The sequence below is a fragment of the Pecten maximus genome, chromosome 2, assembly GCF_902652985.1.
Source record: "Pecten maximus chromosome 2, xPecMax1.1, whole genome shotgun sequence".
In the NCBI taxonomy this organism is placed as follows: Eukaryota; Metazoa; Mollusca; class Bivalvia; order Pectinida; family Pectinidae; genus Pecten; species Pecten maximus.
This window is the reverse complement of record NC_047016.1, coordinates 10,493,301-10,510,489: the sequence shown is the minus strand read 5'-3', so window position 1 is coordinate 10,510,489 and position 17,189 is coordinate 10,493,301. Positions and strand designations below refer to the sequence as shown.

Here is a 17,189-nt window from a genome sequence, read left to right as displayed (position 1 = left end):
TCTGTTTGCCACTGTTTCACTTGCTGAATCATCAAAATTTGCATAATATTGAATATTGAAATACTGACCCCCAATTGATGAGAGTTGAGAAGCTACTGCTATTATTTAACATTTCTTTACATTGTATAGAAAGATAATTCCTGTCTGCTCATTTTGATATCTGTCAATCATTGTTATCATGATGGATTATAAAATATAATAATAGGGAATTATTAGCATATAGGATCACGTTAATTGTGTGTTTCTTCCTATTGGTTTGTAACTTAGGATTCATTTGACTTGTCCACAGATCTGCTTTAGAATTATTTTGAAGGAATGGCCACCATTTGGCTCTCAAATAATATTTTACTGTTTGTTTTACGGTGTGGGGCCATTAAACTGAAGTTCCATGTAGTTTAGTGTCTGAAATAGACTTGCAAGTCTTAGAATACATTAGAACACAAGACAATTTTCTGTCATTTTTTCTTTTGAAAGTTTATTCAATCTGGAACATAGCATCCTTGGCCATCAGATACAGTTGAGCCCTGTTAACCCAGTCTCTGTTAAGCTGGTGTCCGTAATGTAGCCAGTAACTCCATGGAACAGATACATGTATGTATATATCAACAGGCCACAGGCTTTTTGGTTAGGTTATCTATGAAAATATCTTTGCTAGTTTAGCATTACTGTGACTTTCAGCATTATAATTTGTTCATATAAGATGATTACTTTTGCTTAGGAATTTTATCTAGGTAATTTACTTATTTATGTTGACCCAACACTTGTTAAAATACCAGGTACATGGTGGACTAGATTTGCTGTGATGTTCTAAGTCAGAAGGCGACCTGGCTGTATTTAGTTTATTATAAATGTAAGATTTCTCTTGTAATACATCCTCCTGTATTACCAGGACAACCACTGAGTGGATCATAGTTATCAACTGAATTTTCTGTTGATTATTTAATTGTTTGTACAAATCTGCTGAATATAAGTTTTGAATCCAAGTAGTAGAAAGTGAGATTGGCTTAATTAAGATAAAACAAGTTGTTTAAGAATTGTGTCTTGTAGATATTTTTTGATTGGCTGCATTTGTCTTTTCCAACTTTAGTTTTATGTAACATTATATTTCTTACTTCATTATACTTATTTTGCTAAACGGTAGTAATAGCAGTATAAACTGAGAAACTGAATAATTTCATTTGCTTCTATGTCATTGGAGACATTCTATGACATATTCATATTTCTTAAGTTTCAAAACTTCTTCTGTAAGACAGCATCATAAAATGGTGTCAGATACTCGTTTTAAAACATGTTTTTTTTCAGATGTATGACAGATTAGTTTTGATCAAAGTTACATTACATTGTCAGGGAGAAATGAATATTAAACACTGTGTTTAGTGTTTAATCATCATACCAAGATATAAAGGTGTTGAAGAAATGTTGTTGCTGAAATGTTTCAAAATATTAAAGACATGTTTTTGCTAGAGTGTTACAGTGTTAAGAGTATTTTGAAATGTGTTTATGCTGGAATATTTATGCAGATTCTATACTACATCTTTAGATTCATAGTACTGTAAATCAGCTCAGAAAAAAACTCAATAATTCTAAACACTGAATTATTCCGTCCACCCTATTCAAACAAGTACATAATACAATGTTTTGTCAATGAATGTTATATGTCAAGATCTATATTCATTCTTATGTACGTTTTTTTTTTTTTTTTTTTTTTTCCATTTATATAACTGTAAATAGTGTACAGATGTTCCCTGAAGAAGCAATCCTTGTATCTCCAACCAAAACACACCTGCAGCGTGTTTCCTGATATGTAATGTACTAATAGTACCTTGTTTGTGTTTGACAGGTAGTTTCATTTTATATTCAGACTTTTTTTTAATATTCATTTAGGAATAATAGCAGAGTGATTTTAATTTTTAATTTTGATGCAAAGATACTACACCAAACATATAAAGTTAACCTGCTGCATAAATAAATTTTAATATATTTGTAAGACATTCCCTTTGATCAGATCTCTTTATTACAACAAAAAGTGCTCTATCGGTAAAAGTACCATTAACATTGGTCTATGTATGTTAACTTTGAACTAAGTTAATAGCAAGAAATTAGTTTAAAGTTTAAATCGACAAAGTGCAATACATTGTATATGTCACTTGGTTTGATATGTGGATATAGATCAAAATTATTACAGCTGCATGGTCTTTTCAATGTTTTGAGTAAGAGACGTATGTTAAAAAAATATAGTTGTAAAAATTTGTACATATATATGAATGAATACAAAGGATTTATTTATTTATATACCTGTGTTTTATGTAGGATATATGCTCCTCTGGGTGTTCTATTGACTCCTCTCCCTTTGCTTGAAGTGGACACTTTTGTGTAGATTATGAAACCAATGAATTGTCATCATACATTTAATGTAATGAATTCCATTTTGAGGTCTGTCAAGTCCCATGACAAACTATTGTGCAATTTGTATAGTGCATTGTGTTGTCTCCCTTTTAATCAATTCCGATGACACAAACTGATACACCAAATGTATATGTAACTGTGGATGCTAATCCTAGCTAGAAAGTACACTTGTTACATTTGTAGTTGTTTGTATTGTTAAATCCTCTCAAATGTCTGGAATATTTGTTGTCTTTGTTACCATATCTCTAGAATGTAGAGGAATTCTCCAAAATATTAACTTTGTTAAGTATGCAAAGTATATGAAAAGTGTTGTGAAGTTGTCACTGCTAATATTTTACGAATGTTATTATGACAAGACTTAGCGATTGTTCTTGTTGAGTCCAGCATTTTTATCTGGAGATTCTATTTTTAGTACAATGTACAAGACCTCAATCCAAATTTCTAGCAGTACCTTTTGGACCGAGAACTGTACATACTGTGAGAAATTGAATTTTGAATTTACTCTTTAAATAGGGTGATTTTTTTGTTTTTGTTTTTTTTCATCTTGTACAAGATGGCCATTGATTAACCAAATATGGTCAGAAGTTATTTTTATCAGCAGACCCAGAAACATTCAATGGCCAGTAAATTCTTGGGCAAACAAGTGTCTCCTCAATATTTCTGCCCAAGGTTTTCTCAAAATTTTCTTATGTTAGAGAACAGAAGAAATCACGTCTCTAATCTTTTCATGCAGTATGCAGATATATGGGGGAGACTTGGACAGGGGCTTATTGCAAGATGAATATGGTACTGCTGTTTTTGTAGGATTCCTTATAGATAGAGTTTCATCAATATATAAAGAATTTCCTTAGGTCAGATAATGATCCCTTTGATAGGATTTCATTGATATCGAGATGGATAAAGGATTTTTTTTGGTAAATCAGGATCCTGTAGAATAGGAACATAAATACTGCTACATCAGGTATTTCCTTCAGTGTTACAACAGGATTCTTGTAGAGTAACCTGATACATCAAGATACCTGTAGAAGAAGGTATATCAAGGAGTAGCCATTGGAACTTAAAGTTATAAAACTGAAACTCCTATAGATTTATGTCAAAGTTATAAAACTGAAACTCCTGTAGATTTATGTCTGGGTTGCTATTAAATATTTGTTTTTATCCATTCAATCATTGATGACTTACTATTTTCCATGTGTGCTGTATTTGTTAAATCTTCCAGTGTTTCCCAGGTATTGTAGAGAGAGAGAAAGGGAAAGAAAGAGAGAGAGACCAAAGAAGTTGAATGGAAGATGTTATGTTGTCGAGACATGCATATGTTGAGATGTTGTTTGCTATTTAAATGAAATGTACAATATATAGAAAATAAAGTCACCTTTTGAAATGTTATCAAATTCGTCGTTTTTTTATACACCACGTTTTGAACTTGACCTTGAATTCCAAATTTTGTATTTTATTGAAATGACTACAGTATGTGTCTTTGTAAGAAAAGTCATCATGAAAGCCCTTATTAGTCTTCACTGTTTGATAGAAAAAAGGAAGGTTCCTGTGTATGTAAAAACAAACCCATGATCTTTTGCTAAGCAAAATGACATGGTGTTAATGAAATTCTTCAATGTTTATAACATTATATTGTACTCATTAGTAACTACATCATAGATCAATAGTACATAATGTAACTTCAGGGGTACTTCGGGGGAAATTGACATGGTTCCATCATCATTTATCAAAATACAACATGGTGAATGTATAGACATCTTAGATGGCAGAGGCAATTTGATTTTAAACTTAACATTTTTCAAATGCATTTATTATATCGGACAGCAAATTATTTTATCAAAAGATAAAAAGGGAACATTTGAACAGTTTTCCAACTGCATTTTAATTACCAGTTAAAGACCAGAAGAGCCTATATCATCGTCATTTGTTAGTATACTTGTGTCTTGATATGCTGCTCTACAATAATTGATATAAATTGTGATACAGAGAAGCTACTGTTAGTGAGTGGGTCATATTGGTCCATAGATAGTCCTGAAAATGGCTGCCATCTTGAAAATCTTGCTGTCACTACTACAGAAAAGTGGATTGTATCAAGACAGAACAGATGAGCTGTATATGGACCACAGATGGTCCTAACTGAAATTCTGATCTGTGTCGAATTGAAGATGGCAGCATTCTTGAAAATCTCTTGGATATCTCTACTTCTGAACAGTGGTTTAATACATCAAGACAGGATTTACAAAAGTGAGTTTTACTGTCAAATTAACTGAAATTCCAAGAAACTTTTTCTCAAGATCTAAATAAGGTACTGGTAGTATCAAATACTCTTATTAGGTGAGAGGGTCTTAAGGTCCTTTACTAAAATTGTGAATTTCATGACCCTGATGTCACGTTTGCCCCTCGAGAGGGGATTATTTGTAGTTTATGTAGAGGGAAATCACATTTTTGACTATCATTTGTTTGATTTCTATTGGAATTCATTCTAACTTTCTAAATGTTATCAGCATGGGATGACAGCTTGATGGTATGCACATGTTGGCCCTGACCTGGACTGATGGGCGTGGCCAAAAAGGGTCAGATAAATTAACTTAAATATTTCAAAACTCAGCTGACTGTTGAGACTTATGGGTCTCTTATTTTAAAGTAAGAGAACATGGTTCATATCGGCCAGGAATATGTAGGGTTGGAGGACTTCATCAATTTCATACTTCCTTGGGAACAAAAAAGGCATATTATTGAAACTAGGTTTGGGCTACTTAAAAAAATGCTTCCTGCATCTTCAAGATATAAGATAGTTGTCTGGAAAGTTGGACGCTGTATAGGTGAATACAAGCAAGTAATCAAGGATAAGTAAAACATCTATAAAGTTCAAAGTTGAAAAATATTTATTCAATAAATATCTTTTCTTAAGATTTGACAGTAAATAAATTGTATACCTTAATTTAGATTAATTGGTCTATTTATTCTAAGAGATAGTAGTAGTAATTCAGAAATATGAATTAAAAACTCACAGTAAAATGGTATCTCAAATTCGAAGCATGATTGAATCAGATTGGTGTCACTATAATTTATCACAGAATCAGAAAAAAATATTTGCAGAATGTGGACATGATCATATATATATATATATATTAAATATCACTTTATGTTACAATTATATAAAAATAGACATTCCTTTTAAAAGTCAATATATACATATATAAAGTAAAGTTGAAACTGTATCAAATAAATTCTATTGATCTTCAAACTGTAAGAAATGTAAATGATCTATTGTTTACAGTCTGCAGAGTTTGCTATCATATTTTCGCACTTGGTCTTCTACTGGAACATCATTCTGCCACACCGGAGGTATGACACACAATGGCCTTCCAGTTGTTGGCCGCCATACAAGCATTTGGGCACTGTTGGCATTTGGAGGCATCAGGGCACACCTTGGTAGAGGAATATTCACTTCTAGTAGTTCTGGCTGCTTAGGGACTGGATTACTGACTAATTCTGCCCTTTGTCCCAGTGGCTTCTTTGGATCAACCTTGATGTCCAAACGCATGTTCCATCTCACAGTTTTGAGGATATAAGCCTTTTGCACCGACATATTCCATGCAACAAGCCAGACATTAAAAGTCTGGTCACGGACAATCTTTGTCAGATTTGGTTCATTCTGGCTACGGTTTGCTGGATTGCGCCATGTTACATGAGGATGGAAGTTATCATTCATGCTAATACTGGCAGATTGATACATAGTGCATGGGCCCTGGAACACAACAGTTTCATTGCGGGATCCATACCATGGGTAGTGATGACCATCACAGTCACTGATCATTACTTGTTGACCACTGGTCAGTTCTGGAAATTCCCAACTTGTGCTGTAAAAGAAAAAAATATAGCATATAGTCATGACAATCTAAAATGTCTATCATCTGTAGTATCTTTATATTTTTTTCACTTATGAGAATCAAATAATATATACTGTAATATTTGCCATGCAAGTATACAGTGTTGCATTGAAATTACACTGAGTTATAGATACATTGTAAAGAGCAATTTTGAAAATGGAGTTAGATAACAATTTTCCTTTTTATTATCTGAAGTGGTTAGAAATATCAGTCCCTTGGCTGTGCTCAGAATTTTCTTACTTGTTCTATTGTTATAAATATACAGCAAACATGATTACTTACTATCCTTCATCTCCATAAGTATTATGGAACATCATAGCTGTACAGGCTTGTATCCAGCCAACCTTCCACTTATGATCTTCAGACATTGGTGCCATCTCTATAGTGGCCGAAACTCTGAAAACAATTTCAAAACATGAAATTTTAGTGCGCTGCTTCAGAAACTGATTTAAAGCTATATTTAACATCAATATAATAGAATTATATATATTCTGAAATGAAACAGTCAGTTCATCAAATGTATTTATTTTATAATCATGTGATATAATATGATACACATAAAATATTGTCACAACTTGAACATATTGCAAGATATGTACATGCAGTGTGTGACCCTTTGATTTCAAAAATGAAGGACATTATTAACCTGATAACCCCAAGCTAATAAGGTGACTTGAGGGGAAGAATCAAGCACAGGGCCACGTCACTATCGTATCGTTTTGTAAACACTTAATATGTCTACCTACGACTCATAGTCGACATATTAAGTGTTTACAAAACGACACGATTCAAATTCAAATTCAAATAGTTTATTAAAGTCTCACCCTCAATAAAATATTTACATATAAACAAGAATAGATCCTATCAACATACATGTACAAAATTTAAAAAAAAAAAAAAAAAAAAAAAATACATTGAGGCCACTCTATATAGAGTTATGAGAGACTATAAAAACATGATTAAGATAAAAAAATACAGTAAACAATTAAATCCTATAAAACCCATTTTTCCTTTTATCTAAAATTTGTTTGCAGGCTTTGGCACTGTAAAAACACTATCACTGTTTTGGAGTATGAAGTTAAATTTATCCGTATCACAAAAATTATTAAAATTACTATCTAGTTGACTGGCTCTTAAAAACAGTGCATCTCTTATTTCATTATACAATGGACAGTGAATTAAAACATGAAGCTCGTCTTCCACATCAATGGCACAATTAAAACAAGTTCTCAAATTAACGATAGTGACGTGCCCATGTGAATCAAGTGATGCCAGTGATTTAGACAAGCAATAAAAAAAACATGTCCTATGGAGTGCCAGAGACTGATATACAAGTCTCTGGGAGTGCTAAGTAAGATCATTGGCGTTTGTATCTGGTAATCCACCATATAGATAGTGTATAGGCACCTAAGCCTAATGGCTTTTAAATCGGGGTGTTAATTACTAGATTCAAGCAATGTGTGTATCAAGTTTTCAGTTGTCTTACCGGAAATTTGGAGTCTGGTATTTCAAAACAGCGTTTGAACTCTCATCTATTGTAGTAGGCTGGTTTTCAATTCTTGCGTTTAAATTTAGTACCCTAATCTTCGCCAATACATCGGGAGCCACATCTGCTGTTATAGCATTCTGGTTACACCAAGCAGGGCTGTTTTCCGTCTCATCTGTTTTTTTCGACATGTTTATATTTTCAGTGTAACGACGTTACAAGGAGGTAAGAAAAGTTTGAAGTTTTCTGTAGACTCAGTCTTCTTACTAAATGAAGCTAATCTCCATATTCAGAAACACGTGTATATATATATGGTATAAAATCGGTTTCTTGATGTAAATCGTAGGATAGGCCTAGTTGTCATTCCCTAAACAATCATCTTGTATCTCCCGCTCCCGAAATACTCTACTTGACGTCACTATTGCAACCACGTGATTTTTTTTGTAGAAACCCTCTCAACCACTATTCTTCTAACTAAGCAAATAAACAATTCGACTGTCGTAGTTTTTTTTATACATGGATAAATGACAATTGAAATCAAAATTATCATTTTTAAAGTTCATTTTACTAAATAATACTGCAGTCATGGAAACCAGCAACGCCTTCTATATTTAGTGTACTACCCAGAGTTCCTCGCCGAAAGGGATTTCCCGGGAGTTCCTCGTCGACCAATGAAATCATGACAATATATTGAGCCTTGCAGGTGGAGGAACGAAAATGTCATCCATTGCAAGAAAAAAACGAAGACCAAATGGCTCCAATAATCGCAATAAGGACTTGCAGCACCAGAAACTGATCAAATCAGTGGATTCTTTTTTGAAGTCTATAGCTTCTGTGGACCTAAGGCTTACAAAGAAATGCAGTATTTGTGCCGACAAGGATTCCTCTTTTGGAAACCTCCGACCTCTGATGAAGGCATTGGAAATATCTTGCCATGGAATTCCTTGGTTATTGGGAACAGTTGCCATGCTACTGACACTCCACAAAGCAGAACATATAGAAGTTCTAGTTAATTTACTAATAGGTATATATGACAATTTGCTTAGTTAATAATAGTATTCATAAAATAGCTATATTTTCTTGTATAAATATTGGGTTTATATTCCTGTCAGCCCAAACAGTCACAGATCAGAAACGCTAAGTATATGCTATAAGTAATCGCCTCATTCATAACCAACAACAGCAGATACACAGCGACATACATATCGTAACAGGAGAGGAAAATGCTTGTACAAAACAGATTTATGACACCCATGCAGTGTGATATTAATAGCTCGATCCTGTAGGTCGATCACTTATTATACATTTTCATAACAACTTCATTTTACTGGACATTGTTGAATACAGATTAATCCGAAGGGTTCTGATGTTAATATCGCCTTTCAAGCTGCCTTGACGTAGTAAGATCGTCAGAAAATTCGGACTAAATACAGATCAGGCGGGGACCTGTTTGAATAATCATTCTGATGAAGTGACATTTAATAAACCATCAGATATGATTAATCACAAATCAGATTGTCAGTTTCTCTTTTGTGGGAAATACCAGAGACGTATATACCAGAGACGTAACCACTGATATACAAGTCTCTGGAAACACTAAAATCAAAATGACATCAAAAAGTCATGATCAGAAAGAGTTTGTCTTTATTTCAAATCAACATCATGAAGAGATATTAAACTGCAGTCACTATTACAAAATTTAACCTTAGATTAAAACATATTTTCTGAAATAGTTGATTTCATTGGAGTTGATATTGGCAGAATTGACACTGCCATATTGGCTTCATTAGCAATGCATATCTAACAAGCCTCTGCAGTAATTTGATAATATTTTATTTGATAACTGAATTCTACTTTCTAAAACAAAGCATCACAAATTGACTGTTGCTCCATTGATGGATATTTGACCTCAAAGAATGGCTATTCCAACAGGGATCGATTAAATCTCCAAGAAGTATACATATATACTGTATGTATATATATATGTGATACAGAAATTAAAAGAGCGATCAGATCAAAGTTGGTTTGACCTTTTATAACTACCATGAATAATTTGTATTGGTTGGTCAAGGTGACTCAGTGGTTATAAAAGATGCCTTCGCATAAAGACAACCAGGGTTAAACTCTGATCACAAAGTTTTAGGGGAAACCAAAGTATCCAGAGAATACCTACATGGTCAGGCAGGAAACCCCATACATTTCCATGTATAATTAGGGAGTCTCTCTGGCTACCTACATCTATAGTTTGGCGAAAGGGGAGTGTTAATATGGAAAGATGACATCTAAAATCCATTTCTTTTCCTCTTTCAGGTCTTATTGGTGATCTGATTATAGTGGCATTTCTGAAGTTCCTGTTCCAACGTCCAAGACCAGCGCACAATAAAATGGACATGTTTGCAACAGTTTCTGTTGACAACTACTCATTTCCATCCGGCCATGCTACAAGAGCAGCAATGGTTGCCTTCATTCTAGCTGAAAGACTGGTTGTGAATTCATCATTCCATGGACTCATATTGCTGTGGTCGGTTTTCGTCACTGCTTCAAGACTGATGCTGGGACGTCACCATGTCAGTGATGTGCTGGTTGGTTACCTGATAGGCTATATTCAGTATAGTGTTTTGTCCAGTTATTGGCTGCCCCAGCAGACCTGTATGTATCTTGTTGAACCAATCTTCAGACATTTGCATCATTAACATTGTAAAATGATCGGCAGCTATATATATAATACACAAAATGTAAAGATATATACCAGGTACGTGTATATATATACAGGAGTCGTTGAAGATGAAATTGTGATGTGTAAATAAATTTGTAAGGATTAGATAGGAAGTTAAAATCACAAACATTACTTGGTCCCATTGTTATTGAAATACATTCAAGATAAATGTTGTATTTACTTGTCACATTCAGACTCCATCAATGTTTTATCAACATATCCTGACACTATCAATATTAATGACACATTGAGTCACAGTGGTTTGTGTATGTTGTATGTTGATGTTATTGAACCAAGGAACATTTTAGACCAATATAACTCCATGACACTGTGAAACAACAATTCAATAGATATGAAAAAGTAACACAATTAATTTCATTGATCAAAAAGAACAAAACCTTTTTTTTTAACATACATAACACACAACTTGCTCAAACACATGTGTTACATAACATCATGGATGATGTAAAGGAATTTAATCCTTAAATACTGATGTATTGTAGTAAATACTGTACAATGATATTAAGATTATGTTTGACATCTGATACCTTTTATTACTGTACAGTGATATTAGGTTATATATTATACATATGATACCTTTTCTTTGAAATTACAAGGACGCGACATTTGTCATATCCTTCAAACAAACTGACAAAAGAACAGTTGGGATTGTCACTGTGTGACTAGTTGTGCTGCTACTGGAGTATGCTGTAGTAGCTCAAGTATCTAACATTTTGTCACACTGAAAAGCGGTTTACATCACCAAATATTTTGTAACCCTTCAATATATTCACTATTGCCCCATGTCAGCACTTCAGAACTGTCCATGGCCTAGTTTATTTTCTCAGTCTCCCTATTTCTATCGTAGTTATGCCCCTTTTCCTGTGTCTTGAAGCAGAATCTTATCCGGACAAATCCTCCTACAGTTTTATTACAAAATTTCAAACCTTGTGGATGTAGCTGAATTGGTGCATCTGAGCTTATTTTTTGGATCCTCCTATTTTATGGCAGTTTTAGTTATATATGATGATAGACTGAATTTTGTTCAAACTCTTACTACAGTTTTCATCCAAACTTTTTTTTGTTTGGATATAGGTATAATATCCCCCATGGAAGTTTAGTACCTGTGCTTATTTTTTGGATCCACTCATTTTTCGTGTTTTTGTATAGACAGAATCTTGTTCGCACAACACTTCACTCAATTTTCATCCAAACTTCTTGAAAATCACGTACTCAATATAAAATGTACTGAAGTTGTGCAACTTAGCTTACTGTTTTGATCTGCTATTTTCCCTGTTTTCTATTAAATAAAATATGTTTGGGGCAGAATGGAAATCAGGGTGAATAGTACTAGTGGAGTAGGGGATTTTATTCGACCATCCTGGCCACATCCACTGTTCACTACTGCACTTTTTCAATCAACTCCCTGGATCATGATGTCATGTTCGTTAATTCATGATGATCAGTTGTGATAACTAAATGTCTTAAAACTATCAGTCCATAACATGTAGGATTCAGCTCACTGCAGCTGATTTAGCTGTGTAAGGAAACGCCTGATCAAATTCTCCCCATTACAAGTCCTGGGATATTTAATATTTAAAGTCAGTGATATAAGTTGTTGATTCATCTTTAGTATAAACCACATTGATATTTACTAATGCAATATTAGTGATTTAACAGCTAGTTCATTGTTCTTTTTCAATAGTGTCCTGAAATAAACATGATATCAGGATAAGACTGACAGATAGCTTAATGGTTTATAATTTATCACACAACAGTTGAACGTCCCGATAAAGTAATGTACTTGTACATTGATTTTTTGCTTAATGCTTAAACTAGTTAAGTTTTTATAAAACATTAAAAAAAAGAAACAAAAACAATTTCTTGGAAGCTCATTATTAAAAAAATTATAAACAAATATTGATTTAAACGAAACATGGAAATTGCTGTTTGATTTAATTAGCCTATATAACAGCATGCATAATGTAGTACTTGTAGACTTTGAGGTATTTGATTATGACTTAATAGTAAAATAGTATGAAATATAAAAAGTAACGTGTGCAATATGTAATTTTAATGTTTTGTCAGTATAGAATGATGCTAGTCTAAGCAATGGTTTTGTGTTTGAACTAAGACTCTAAACACTTCAGTTTGTGTACTTTCACAATCATTTGTTAAACAAGGTGTGGTTGTTGTTGCCTGTGTGATTGTATATATACATAGTGTATATATGTTGTCAGTTACTTCTGTATTTAAAGTATTTGAATGTCAAGAGTGCCGAGTTGTACAGTAGTAATCGTGGTAATAGTATTATATGTGAAAATACAGTATCAATCTAAAATAAGAAAAAGTAGCTGCGAATTTTGATCTTCTTGTTATGTATGAAATTACCAGTATGGGTAACTAGTTTATGTACAACATAATGACAACTGTGTTCACTAGGTCTAGACATTGATATTGTATATAAATATGTTTGCAATCATTATAATGTAATCTAGGATCATTAAGTAGTAATTTGTTGTAATGCTTGCACAGCTCAGTCCATACACTCACAATATTGGAATTCTTCCCTTCAGAGGATTTTTTTTATTTGAAAAGAAAAATGTAAAAAGGTGTGTTCCTGCTCATTGTCCAAAGATGTTAAAGTTTTAATCAACTTCATCTTAACAACCAAAAGACTTATCAAGATATTGGGCCAGTAGCATGCTGGAATGAATGACTACCAAGTGACCTATTATTGATTTATTTTTTTCTGAATGAGCAAGAGAGCTACCGAAATGATATTTGGCAATATACATGCCTTGATGAAGGGCTACAAAATGTGTTGAAATGACAATAAACTTTAACTGCTGTTATAAATTACAGTATCTAGATCAATTTCTTACTTACACTACAGTAGGTGAGCAAAACAAGCCCATTAGACCTCTTGGTTTTGTGAATGCCTTCTGTAAAGTCCCATTCCCCTATAAGACTTTCACTTGACCCTATAGACAGTAGTTTCTTTTTATTTGGTTTTGACTGTTGTATACATTGTATATCTATTTGACAAAGAGAGTGTAGATTTGTGATTCCACATCTGAAATTGCTAAAAGGGCAAGGGTCAACTGAGAGACACACTTCCAACTGAAAAAAAACCTGTTCTTAATTGCCCTGATTTTAGTATAATTTCTGAGTGATCAGATAAGGATATATTCTTACCATCACCACCTCCACCTACAGGAGAGTAAATTAACACAGTATTCATGAGTTGACCTTATCTCGACCATGTGCTTGATCAATCCTGGTGTTTCCTACCAATCAGTGTACTGACATTTTGTCCTTGGTCATTTGTACTCCAATATTAAATGCAGTCAAGAATGTACTTTTAAGATATTGTTGGGAAAATGATATAACCATGATATTATACCGGAGATATAAATTAATGTTAATATTTTGTACAGAGATCATTACTGTATACCATTATACTTCTATGCAATATGTTATTCAGTTACAGAATTGTCAGATGTTTTATATACAAAAATGTAAATATTGTCACATAACAAAAGGATTAAAAACTATTGTTGACATTGGTATAAACATTTCTGCAAACTGATTGTATGACTGATACTGTGATCAAAAATCTAATATAAATCTATGTGATGTTTTATTATACTATAATGATTACCCGAAAAGTGTATCAAAACAACCTACCTAGAAATCCATCATGTACTGTTTGTATTTTTTTTTCAAAATCATTGTTTGTATGTGTTTTGTGCTTGTAAAACACATTTGGATATATTTTGAATATATTAAATGCCACTAAAATACTTTATTTTTGAATGTTACATTCACAGTTTCTGTGGATACTCATACAAACAAGTCTGTACAAACTTACCAGAAATTAGAGTCATGTTATACAATTTTAACATTTTTATTTTCACAAAGTGGGACCATTTTAAAGATGCATTTATCTAATCATGACAAATTCAAAAGTGCATTCCAGAAATAGTTGTCTTCAGGAGTAATCTTTGTCTTAGGAATTTGTGGTAACATGTAAATTAAGAGGTGTTCAGTCGCAATTAAATAATGAACATACTTAGTTAACACTGCATTCAACAATACACGGATGATTTCTTAATTTACCATACAGTACGAGTACATATAACGCATGTTATTTATACATTTTCGGGGCCTAAAGTTGCAATCAAGTGTCTCGTACGTGGTGTATTTTCAATGTAAAAGACTGAATCAATGCTAAAATATCTGATATATATACGTATATATGTATTAGTGTTTTTTCTGCCACACAGATGTAATGCAATGATCACACTTACAACCAATTAACCTAAGCGTGTCTCTTGATCAAAGTTTGGTATATTTACTGGACCGATCGTCGCGAACTTTCAATCTTACTTTATGTACATGGCCAATGACATCGCTGGGCGAAAAATATATTTTCATCATGACTGACAGCGCGAAAATATCCACACTGCGAACAGTTTGGAGGCTGACTAAGCGAAAATTTCAACACGTGAAAATATCCACTTTTACAGTAATGGAAACTATTCGACCTATTAAGTGCATCTACCCTAAGCACATCACACCTTTTTCATGAATGCTATAATTGAAACTCTTACCTCATTGCTAGCACAATCTTACTCTTTTAACCAAATACCCTGATTTGTTTTAATAAATATTTAAAAAAAAAAAAAAAAAATTCCACCCATGTTTCACATGGAAATTTTTCCTGTAAATGGTTTCTAGAGTAGACACACCCCGTTTTGATTTTGTAAGCAGTACGGTTGTTATGTCTTATACAGTATCTTTGTGTATATTTAAAATAATAACTACAAAAACTGAAGCTCATTTGTCTGTGTAGATGTTCAACTTTATACAGTGATTTTGATTAATCTGCAGATATTTTCATTTTTAGCTCACCTGGTCCGAAGGATCACGGTGAGCTTATGCCATACCATGGTGTCCGTCCGTCAACAATTGACTTCTTCTTCATAACCGCATATCGGAATTTGACTACCAGGGTAAATTTGGTCAGAAGCATTCGTATGGGGTGGGAACTCAAACTTCTTCAATGGTGGTGCTGACCCCCAGGGGGTCTGAGGAAGGGGCCAAAAGGGGTCAATTTGGCTCTATTATTATAAACGTCTTCTTCTGTGAAACCGAGCAAAAGATATCACTCATATTTGACTGGCAGCATCCCTTTAGGGTGGGGATTTAAAATTGTACAGATGGTGTGGCTGACCACCCCCCACCCCTGGGGTCCTGAGGGGCAGTGCCAAAATTAGTGTATTTGGCTATATTGAAAAAAACAACTTCTGTGAAACCGAGCAATGGACATCACTCATATTTGACTGGTAGCATCCTTTGGGGTGAGGATTCAAAATTGTACAGATGGTGGAGCTGACTTTCCCATAACTATATATAGCGTTGTTAGACATTAACAAATAAAGCTATTAACAAATGGAACATAAACATATTTTGACTTTGGTCAAATCCATCCAGGTGAGCGATACAGGCCCTCTTGGCCTCTTGTTTCACTCATTCCATAATAAAGGTGTTGACTTTGACAGTCTGAGAGCACATTGTTTTGATGTCAAATAAAATAGTACAAGTGTTTCATTGTGATGTTGTTTTGCCACCCCCATTTTTTTATTTTCAAAATAAAAATTTTGAAATAATATAAATATGTTTTTGTCTGGTTTTAGTGTCACCTGAACAGCCAACAAAGGGATCACTATTTCGGCATCATCTGAAGGAAATTTTCTCGAATATATCAGTTTCGGTCATGCCCGTGAATTGGTTCTTTCGCTTTTAGGGCCGACAGTGAATAGCAAGGCCTTAAGTTCCAATTTTGTTCATCAAACACAAAACTGCATATCAAATAGCATTATGGTGCTTGCTTGGGAATAGTTTTCAGGTCTGAATGTGTACAGGTGCACGATCAAATGTCAATATACATGTGCGAGAAAAAGTCAATGGACACATGTATGTAGGCTCACTTACCGCCATTTTGTGGATAAAACAAACTAGTTTGATGTACATAAAATAAAACTCAATGTCAACATGTTAAATTGACTGGATTCGAAACGGGTTGTTGCTCCTTTGTAATCTTCAAAAGAAATTCATCAGCTTAGCAAAAGATCAGGGTTTTTTTCAAGACACCAACTGAATACATGTAAATAGTTTTAGCCATGACATATTCCAGGAGTGCAGAGGGAGTGAATGTAACCACTAGAGTATCAAGGAAATAATATGGAAAAAAATTATTTCCAGGTAAAAGTTTTACTGAGCACACACCCTTCTTTAGCACAATACACTATTAGGTCAAATACAAAATTTAAAAAAAAATGTGTTTCTTGCAATAACTGAAGATCCATCTTTAGGCCAGTCCATCTTCATACAAGGTTGCTTTACCAAAAACATGACATTCCAGGTCTGAAGGACAAAGTCTGAAAGGTCAGTTATTATAAATAGAAAAGTTATTTCTGCACATGTACAATTAATTTGGTTCTCTTCAGCTATCCCCATAATGCAGTACTTCCTCCAACGCCAAGAGTCCTTTTTAAGGAATTTGTTTAACCGCATCCGAAATTCAATATGGCACCAGTGACTTAACTTCAGTTATTTTAAACAAGAGCTGTTAGAGAACTGCAAAGCTCGTCTCGCAAATGTTTGTCAATAAATAATTAAAATA

At 33.5% G+C, this 17,189-nt stretch overlaps 2 protein-coding genes across 2 annotated transcripts; one reads left to right on the top strand and one right to left on the bottom strand.

The window, feature by feature from the left end:
• Positions 1-5,276: 5,276 nt before the first annotated feature.
• Positions 5,277-8,202, bottom strand: LOC117317130 (protein FAM78B-like). The gene is made up of 3 exons (XM_033871930.1): positions 7,783-8,202; positions 6,579-6,692; positions 5,277-6,266 (listed from the first exon to the last, which is right to left on the bottom strand). Exons 1-3 carry the CDS (start codon positions 7,971-7,973, stop codon positions 5,678-5,680), a joined length of 894 nt encoding a protein of 297 aa, XP_033727821.1. The 5' UTR covers positions 7,974-8,202; the 3' UTR covers positions 5,277-5,677.
• Positions 8,203-8,468: 266 nt separating this feature from the next.
• LOC117317119 (phospholipid phosphatase 6-like) lies at positions 8,469-16,179 on the top strand. Its single transcript, XM_033871920.1, has 2 exons — positions 8,469-8,806; positions 10,093-16,179. Exons 1-2 carry the CDS (start codon positions 8,500-8,502, stop codon positions 10,473-10,475), a joined length of 690 nt encoding a protein of 229 aa, XP_033727811.1. The 5' UTR covers positions 8,469-8,499; the 3' UTR covers positions 10,476-16,179.
• The last annotated feature ends 1,010 nt before the right edge of the window (positions 16,180-17,189 follow it).